This window comes from Ostrea edulis, chromosome 4 (genome assembly GCF_947568905.1).
Source record: "Ostrea edulis chromosome 4, xbOstEdul1.1, whole genome shotgun sequence".
Lineage (NCBI taxonomy): Eukaryota > Metazoa > Mollusca > Bivalvia > Ostreida > Ostreidae > Ostrea > Ostrea edulis.
Window position 1 is genome coordinate 89,086,872 of NC_079167.1, and position 9,109 is coordinate 89,095,980.

A 9,109-nucleotide genomic window follows, 5' to 3' on the forward strand; every position below is an offset into this window, starting at 1 on the left:
ATAATACTATCCGTTATATGGTTTTCTCTCGCCCCATATGGAATTTACTGACCATGTGTAAACTAGTGTTGAAAAATCGGAAACATTTCATAATCAATAATCGGTCATAATCGGAAGAACTGTATAGATCAATATAATTGGTATTTACATGTAGTTAATAAACATTTATTACTTTGGGTGTTATTTCTATTTAGTTTTATGGATATGTGCAGCATACACACTAGCTGGTGTCACTGAATTTCCACTCTCCCCCACACATGTCTCGATATAAAAACAGGATTACTAGTAAGTCACATGAATCTCGGATTAGATATTAATTAGTGTACAGGTGACAATCCATTATGAAAAACAGAATCGATAATCGGAATCGAAGAGCCAAAAATGACAATCATTTCATCACTAGTGTAAACCATATTAGGTCAACTACAAACCATGTAACAAATATATCTTATCAACTGCCTTTTTCAAATACCATAAATGCATGAGATATAAAACTTGTTGGATAATGAGCTATTGTGTAGGATGTGCACTGAGATCTGAATGATACATGACATCACACACAAATGATGTGAAAACTCCGTAGCTTACTTATTTGCATTCAATGTTAGACCAAGTGTCTGCATTCAGTTTCAACAGTTGGAAATTTGTTTCTTTGACCTAAGTTTTCAGCTGTATTAGTGAGCAGTCCACCACTTTGACACCAAAGTAAACATGGCAAGGGAAACAACTCGTTTATATGAACCGTGTATATAGACTCAGTGTATGGGATAAATGTGGTCTTCACGTGATCAAAGTAAACCAGTGATAATATTAAAGATTTGCAGCGGTAAGATACAGGAAAATATATAACATGGAGGACCTTCACACAGACTTCATAAGTCAACCCTGTGAACCAAAGTTCTCACTATATCCGCTTCCTTGTACCACACACCAGAACCTTTGTGTACAAGATCTCCTTCTCTCCCCTGACTGCTCTCAAGCTTTGGAACAGATTACCAGAAGGAGGAGTAGAGAACAATACCCTGGACAATTTCAAGACCCAACTTATCATTACCTCAATGTGTTATGCAGTTTTTACTTTTTAGCCTTCGTTGTTTTTACCCAGCACTGTACAAAGACGTTCACCTCCTCGGGTAGAGAACAAGAATATTAGATGTTTCTTCACTTGACCAGAAGAAGAAGCCGAATCTAGCCGAGATCAACACCATTGCACATAATGATTATGATAATGACACATCATATGAGGCCTAATAAATGACAAGTATACCTGATTTACAATACTGAAATACAAATTACCATTTCCAGATGCCATTGCAAGTTGAATCGATAAGCTTTGCATCAACTTTTATAAGGAACCGCACCATCAAGATCGAGTGTCTGTTACTAATTAGTTGTGAAATGTCTACAGTCGCAACTGCTACGTAGAGTTATCTAACCCTTCTTTTATAAATCCGTCATGCATACATAGAATAAGTCGTGTTTTGTTTTTTACATGTAAAAGTACAACAATTTTCTGTTTGAGTAAATGAATATAGCTACTCTTACGATAAAGATATTGAACAGAAGATAAGAAGTACTTAATCTTTGCATCCGAATAATATATTTTGTGCGAAATAATAATGTACAGATTACTCAAGCTGACCTTCGGCGCCGGGGAGCAAGGACGATAAACTCGCCATGGGGAATGCTGTACGAACTGCGTCTAATTTTGGTGAATTCCCGAAGGAATATAATCCTAAAATCCATGGCGCATACCAGGCTGATAGATTCTATGGAACACGTTCGTATTATTGCTATACTAAGTCGAAAAGACTGTTTTCTGACTGCCAAATACACAACAGATTTATAGGCCTAGATTGAGATTATAAGAAAAGCATCTGTAACATCCAGCTAGACACCTTATTGTCATAAACAAACGCATTTTAACATATTCTTCTATTGTCTCTTTAAAGGTTAAACCCAACTTTCAATTAGATTTAAATAAATGTGTGTCATATATACTAAGTGAATCTTTGATTGAATTTTTGTCAGTTCATAGGACTCTGTTTAACAGGTTGGGAACACTTACCCTATAGCGAGATATTCTCGCTAAAACGCGATTATCCCTCTCTAGCGAGAATAAATATATCCCGTACAACCGAGAAAAACACCCGTGGAGTACATCTCTTCGTGATTCACGTGAAAAGAAGAAAAAGTGCTAATGTCTGATACTTCTGCAAATATATTAATCAAAACAAAAACACTCACGATGTGTATTGTATTTCAGATGCTTCCCCTCTTACACAGCAACTTTGATATGTAATTTCATGACTATGTTGTCAATTTCATAGAAACAATGCGCATCATGTTGAGTGCGTGTTGCACTTATTCAGCGTTGCACGGGATTTGCCATTATTTTCAATAAAGACGCCAAAACACCTGTTTATGGTTATGTTTATTTCTTGCTAAAGAGGGATAATAGCGTTTTAGCGAGGATATCTCGCTATAGGGGATGTGTTCCCAACCTGTTTAAACATAGAATTGGTAGTGTCAAAACATTTATGACGAGCCTCTATGGTCAGTTTGTCAAATATGAAGTAAACTTGAATGAGAAATACATAATGTACAAACTATTAAAATAATTTTACTTTAAATATATAGAGGAAATTCAGTTGTTTATGGTATGATACATTAGGTCTGGGTATCGTTTGGAAAATTTCGATACGATACGTATTGCAATACAAAGAGATGATATGCAATACATAGTGACGATACAATATAAGTACATTTACACTTAATTTTGAGGATTAAAATGATTAAATAATAACAAAAATAAAGCTTCACCTATTCTTTTTGTTTCATTTGCATATAGTGTTAGCTTGAATTAATCTATCATAAAAGACCATTTTGCATGGAATTATTATATATTTGCTTTTATCAATATTGTTAACATATTTTTCTCTTCATGAAAACAAGGGCATCCACATTCTCTGGCTTTAAATGAACCCAAATTGCTGATACAATATCTCCCGCTCTAAGTCTAAGGCAGCAGAGGAAATTATTTTCAGGATTAATATTCACAAATGAATTATAACTTCATTTATTTGTTCATATATTTCTTCATACAAAAATTGCGACTGCAGATCACTTTCAACTCTGATCACTACATACATCATTCATCGATAGATTTCTCGCCATTTTTCTGACAGTTAGCTTTATGATGTCATTGCAAATGTGTTATTAAATTAGTTGTACCATCAGAGCTTACCAACCTCTGTTCCACAAACGTTACACTTTCAAATTGGTTTTTTCAAGCTACAAATATGTAATATTTGAAAACTGAGACCACGGTATTGTCACCACGCGCACACTTTCGACACATGTTTGTGTTGTATGCAGTCATGGAGCAAATGACATTTAGATAGCTCGTTCGTATATTTTAAATTTATTTGTTAACTCGTTCATGAAATCTCGCTGTAAGATACGTTAATAACCGCTCTTAATATATCAAACGATACGGGACTCGCTGTATCAGTTATCGTATTGCTAAAAAATACCGATGTATATCGATAATCGATATATTGATCCAGCCCTATGATACATAGTTTTGTATGTGTAAATTGTTAAAGAAATCTAACAGAAATGCTTATCCGAAGTTCTTATGTCTGCAGATAACATGTTAAATGATGTGAGTTTGGAAATTTCACGAGCCCACACACTGATTTTTCTACACCCAATTTAAGTCCAAATACATGTCCTTTCCCCTCTCCAAAGCTACTGATTTTTCCCAATTTGCGTTGTTTTTGTCCGATTTGATTTTTCATGTATGACATACTTTAATGTGCATTTGTCACTTAAACAAAGACCTATCATGAAAATCTGACAATTTCAAAGTGTTAAAAAAGAGCAAGTTAACAAGATGTGTTTGTGAAACACAAATGCCCCCGATAATGGCCAATTCCAAAGATGGCCAAGGTTACAAGGACAAATATCTTGGTACCAGTAGAAAGATCTTGTCACAAGAAATGCCCATGTGTAATATGAAAGCTCTAATATTTACCATTTAGACATTATGTTAGAAGTTGTGACCAATGTCAATTTTTTGAAAGTAGGTCAAATGCCAAGGTAAAAAGGATTTAGTACCCACCGAAAGGTCTTGTCACAAAGAATACTAATGTGAAATATCAAAGCTCTAGCACTTACTGTTTAAAAGTTATTGGCAAGGTTAAAGTTTCAAAAAGTAGGTCAAACTCAAGTTCAAGGTCACAGGGTCAAAAAGTTTGATACCCATGGAAAGGTCTTGTCACGAATACTCATCAGAAATATCATATCTCTAGCACTTACTGTTCAAAAGTTATTAGCAAGGTTCAAGTTTTCAAAAAGTAGGTCAAACATCAAGGTCACAGGGTCAAAATTTTGGTACCCACGGAAAGGTACATTACAGTGATGTAAACTGTCTAATGCTGGTTTTCTTACAAATTAATATATATGTATCTTTGCAAAAATTTGACCACTCAAGATAAAGATAAATATATGATCTGGTATTTGTTTCCTTTCAGCTGACAAACCATTTTTCACCTTGAAATTAAACGAAGTGATTCCGTGGATGAAGAGGAGAGATGCTTCAGTAACAGGGACAGCTCGATTCATTTCCAGAAGTACTATTACATTTCATAAGTATTTTACAATGATATCATTTTTTTTTTATCTATAGATGATACATGTATCATGATTCTGATTGGTTGGGAAAAAAATCTGTTGATCATCTCTTCAACATTTTAAAATAGTACTGTGATGGTCATTGTATGGTTTGTAATGTCACTCATAGATAATGAATGATTCTTGGAGTTTTTTACCTTTCAATTCATAATCATTGCAGAGTTATATCAGCACCAGAGGACTTGGCATCTATGTGCCAAGAACAGGGGAGTTGGTCTCGTCCATTTTGGTCTATTCTTTGCTTTCTTAGGAATGTTAAGAAGCTTTAATCATGATCGTAAGTAACAATTTATTATTCTTACAGTCACCCTAGTGAAGAAGTATCTCATCTTCCAAGTTTTAAATTCTGTGTTATCTTATTTACTCTAATGCCTCGTTCACACGGATGCGCATTAAATATTACTTCGCTTTATATTTAATGTGAAGTAAAATAATGCCCATTGAATTAATTCGAATTAAATAGTGTTCACACAGTGGTAATATTTAATGCGAAGTAAACTAATGCGCATGGAATTCTCCGTGTGAATGCAGTTCAGATTTAATTCGCATTAACTTGCATTTAATGCGAATTAAATTCTTCGTATGAATGAGGCATTAACTTGTACTATTGCTATTGTTGCTTGTCAGTTAACAATTTATCAGATGCGTCTCTAATCCATTAAAAAATGGCTTCTTTTGTATCATTTTAAAATTTGGTCTTATTGAAGAGACTCGGAAAGTCGGAAGATTTTTTACTCCATGTGAGAGTAATTTTTATGTTCATTTCTGAGTCTCAAGGTTAGTCAGCAAGATAGCACATGCATTTTTAAAAAAAATTCTCAATGTCTGAGCGACTTGCTGACACTGAAAGACAGAATGCAAAGTTTCCCAAATATTATCAGGCAAAGTTATTTCTTTCTGTAATATTTAGAATAGAATAAGACAAATTGAAATAAATGTAATAGGACAGGCAAGATGAATAACATAAATCTTGCCCACAGATTACTCCTAAAATTTTATCAGTCATCAAACATACACTGCATGGGCCTGCATTCTCTTGTATTTAATAAGGAACTAAACTTATAAAGTATCATTTTTATTAATGTGACAAGATTATTTGATGTAAAATCTGTCCTGTTGTAGTCTTATGAAAAGTTCAATGAATTAAGGATGTGGCATTATTGAAATAAAAAGTTGTACCATGTGTTTCCTTCATTCTGTTCGACTCTGATTTTGGACACCATTATTTACAGGTCATCTTGATGACGGCAAATACCACTGAGCCAGCACCGAGTGAGATCCTATGTAGACTTTACACAAGTGAAACAGTACATGTACAAATAAATTTCTAGTGTTTGTTTTGTTTTGTTTTCAATTCTTACAAAACTTGGACAAGTTGAAACAACTTAGGACTGAAATGAGAAGGAAAAAAAAACTTGTAAAGATATAGAAATGCCAGATTTGGGAGAAAGAGACAAAGCTCTGTATGCAAGTGTAACCAGGATGTTTATATAAACCTGGACTTGACTTAATTCCTTCTCATAGGGCCTCGCATATGCATCCTCCAATATCTCCTGTTTTGGGCTGCTCTTACAGTTTCGCTCCAAGTTCCAACTAACAAACCCTAGTTGTGCTCTCTCTCTTTTTTTTAAAAGCCTGGAACACTACATACAAAGAATGTGAACACCTTGTTCGGTTTATTAAGCAACATATATAAAACACAGTTGCATCAGAGGATCATGTTCATTGTTCCTAATTTTACATGCAGAATCAAATTGCTTGTATTGTAAATGATATCAAAAGAAGACGCACATATTCATTGTATTAAAAAATAGAAAGGAATTAAGGGTATGAATTGGAGTATTTTATCAGAAGTATTTTAGGTTTATAAACATACTGCACATAGGAAGAGCATTATACAAACTGAGTATGTTAAAACAATCCAACTGGTAGAAATTAAAAACCCACCAGAAATATCTGTTAAGGCTGTAGCTTTACTGGCCAGGTCTTGGGGGGACAGTGTTGTTTTCAGGTGTAATCTTCATTTGTTAGAAGTCGTGCTGTAGAAGAACTTCAGTTGCAGCATTTCGAGGATTTGAGCAGTATTATTTGTAATATATCAAGGGAAAATCTTTGGGGGTAAAATTTTGGAGAATAATCCCTCCCCCAGTAAAAAGGAGAGGCTCATTGGCCACAGTGCTATGCAAAGTCACAGAATATACAGATGCTCTTTAAACCTCTATTGTAGCTTCACAGTCGTGTTGTGAACAAATCTGAATCTATGACTATACTTGCAGCTTTTGTTCTGATTCTTGAAATAAAATGTTTAAAAAAAAACCCAAAATTCTCAATATTTCAATGTAAAACTTAAAAACTTTAATCTACACTACATGAATGATGATATATTTGTTTAACGTCCCTCTCAAGAATTTTCACTCCTGGGGATGTCGCCATTGCCGGTGAAGGGCTGCAAAATTAGGCATATGCTGGATGCATACAGCCTTTGAGCAGGGAGGGACCTTTACTGTGACACGAGGCCTCGGTTGTTTTTTTTTTATCTCATCCAAAGGTCCACTCCATTTATGACAAGCAAGGTGTACATGTGCTGAGGACCTATTTTTACCCAGATCCCCACAGGAACTTCTCTACATGAAGGTATGTACATATTGTACCAAATCTTTAGATATAATTTTTTTTAAAATTATTTATTCCAATGTAAACTTAAAGCCCCAACTGTTATCCTAACCTTATCTTAATTGGAGGCCATAGTTTAAACAATTAATTTCAATCTATACTTCATGAAGATGCTTGCATAATAATTTGACAAATTAATTAGCCTTGCGTTTTTACCCAATATATTGGTAAAAAAAAACTTCCAATTCCTACTGTGCTCTCGCCCTGATCCCAGGGGGGTCATAGTTGAACAAATTAAATATTAATTCATTAAAGAACCTTTCAAGTACAAGTTTTAATTTTAAAAAATTGGTAGAGTTGTTCTTGAGAAGAATATTTTATAAACAAGTACTTTAACTGCATTATTTCCCAATCATCCCCACTTGGAAGGAATCATTACCCTTTATTTAACATACTTGAGTTCCCTTATTGCAAGGACTTTTTGTGCGAAATTAGGTTTTAACAAGAGAACTGTAAACGTACAACATATGCCCTTTAGACCTTCAGTGCAATATCTGTATCCATGATGAGAAAAATCCAGAAAACTATTTGACCTCGTTTTAGCCCTAAAGTAGGTCACGATGCACCAATCAAGTTGAAATGTGAACTGATTATGTATTTCTCTCTGAGAGGGAGGTTCTGACAAAATTTCTGGACATACCAGTATTCATAATGGAAAAAAAATCTTGAAAACTAAAAAATTTTTCTACTAAGTGATATTACGACCTAGACCTTTGACCTTGAGAAACAATAGGCAACCTCCACTTGGCATAAGGTGTACGTGTATAAAGTTTGACGGTCCTAGCTTCAGCAGTCTGGTCTGTATATTGCCTACAAGGTTTTTCCTACTAAGTGATACTACGACTTTGACCTTGAAGAACAAAAGGCATCCGCCACTTGACATGAGTATGTGTACCAAGTTTGACGGTCCTTGCCCTAATAGTTCGGTTTGTATTCTGGCTACAGGGTTTTCTTATTAACGGATATTACGACCTTGACCTTTGATCTTGAAAAACCATACACATCTTCCTTTCATCATGGTGATTTCAAAATGTACCAAGTTGCAAGACCCTAGCTCCAATGGTTCGGTCTGTACTCTGTCTACAAGGTTTTTCTATTAACTGATACTTTGACCTTGAAAAACATTAGGCATCTTCCTATCATCATCATGATTAAATGTACCAGGCTGTAAGATCCTAGCTCCAATAGCTCGGTCTGTATTCTGCCTACAAGCTTTTCCTAGTAAATAATACTACAACTTCGACCTTGAAAAACAATTTGCACCTTCATCTCATGACATTTACGCTTATTTTCTTCTTACAATAATTCGACATACCAGGTAATTCAAACATCTACGTCTTTCAGATTCTATGAGATTTATAACTTAAAAGCCATAATTGGGTCCAAACACATCTTCACATAAGTCCGGTCGTTCTTGCAGAAGATCCAGTCTAATGACATCCATAGTGATTCCATATTCAATCCTTTGCTCTAACGGAATTTGCTCAGTGAAATGTCCAATGTCCATGAAAAATTTCGGCAGTCCGCCCTGAAGCATGACGGCCAGTGCTAATCCACGATTTGTCATGGCGATCCCAGGAGCCCCAGAGGCACCATGCTGCATGAAACAGTTCAAACCAACTATACCTTCGTTGCCAAGTATAGAATAGGCATTGTCAACCCATTCTACGGGTTTACCGTTTAAATTGTAGAATGTTTTTAAGCTCCATGGAATGGTGTTGAACCCATGCGATGGAGT

At 35.0% G+C, this 9,109-nt stretch overlaps 2 protein-coding genes and 1 pseudogene across 5 annotated transcripts in view; 1 reads left to right on the forward strand and 2 right to left on the reverse strand.

Moving 5' to 3' along the window:
* Nucleotides 1-1,453, reverse strand: part of LOC125668309 (uncharacterized) — a 6,523-nt gene extending 5,070 nt beyond the window's left edge. For 3 of the 4 annotated variants that reach the window (XM_048902279.2, XM_056164224.1, XM_056164223.1), the window contains exon 1: nucleotides 1,297-1,439. The gene's annotated coding sequence lies outside the window, so the exon portion shown is untranslated. Of the gene's footprint in view, nucleotides 1-1,296 lie in introns of all 4 variants that reach the window. The other variant, XM_048902278.2, reaches the window with a different exon arrangement.
* Nucleotides 1,454-1,557: 104 nt separating this feature from the next.
* LOC125668312 (putative ATP synthase subunit f, mitochondrial) lies at nucleotides 1,558-6,033 on the forward strand. Its single transcript, XM_048902283.2, has 4 exons — nucleotides 1,558-1,780; nucleotides 4,539-4,637; nucleotides 4,859-4,975; nucleotides 5,931-6,033. The coding sequence occupies exons 1-4, from the start codon at nucleotides 1,678-1,680 to the stop codon at nucleotides 5,957-5,959; spliced, it is 348 nt and encodes a 115-aa protein (XP_048758240.2). The 5' UTR covers nucleotides 1,558-1,677; the 3' UTR covers nucleotides 5,960-6,033.
* A 326-nt stretch (nucleotides 6,034-6,359) lies between these two features.
* Nucleotides 6,360-9,109, reverse strand: part of LOC125668307 (uncharacterized) — a 15,039-nt pseudogene continuing 12,289 nt past the window's right edge.

Coding starts and splice junctions, on each gene's coding strand:
- LOC125668312 (XM_048902283.2), top strand. CDS start 1,678: ATGGGGAATGCTGTACGAACTGCGTCTAATTTTGGTGAATTCCCGAAG. Junction 4,638..4,858: donor AGCTCGATTCATTTCCAGAA/GTACTATTACAT, acceptor TAATCATTGCAG/AGTTATATCAGCACCAGAGG. Junction 4,976..5,930: donor AAGAAGCTTTAATCATGATC/GTAAGTAACAAT, acceptor CATTATTTACAG/GTCATCTTGATGACGGCAAA.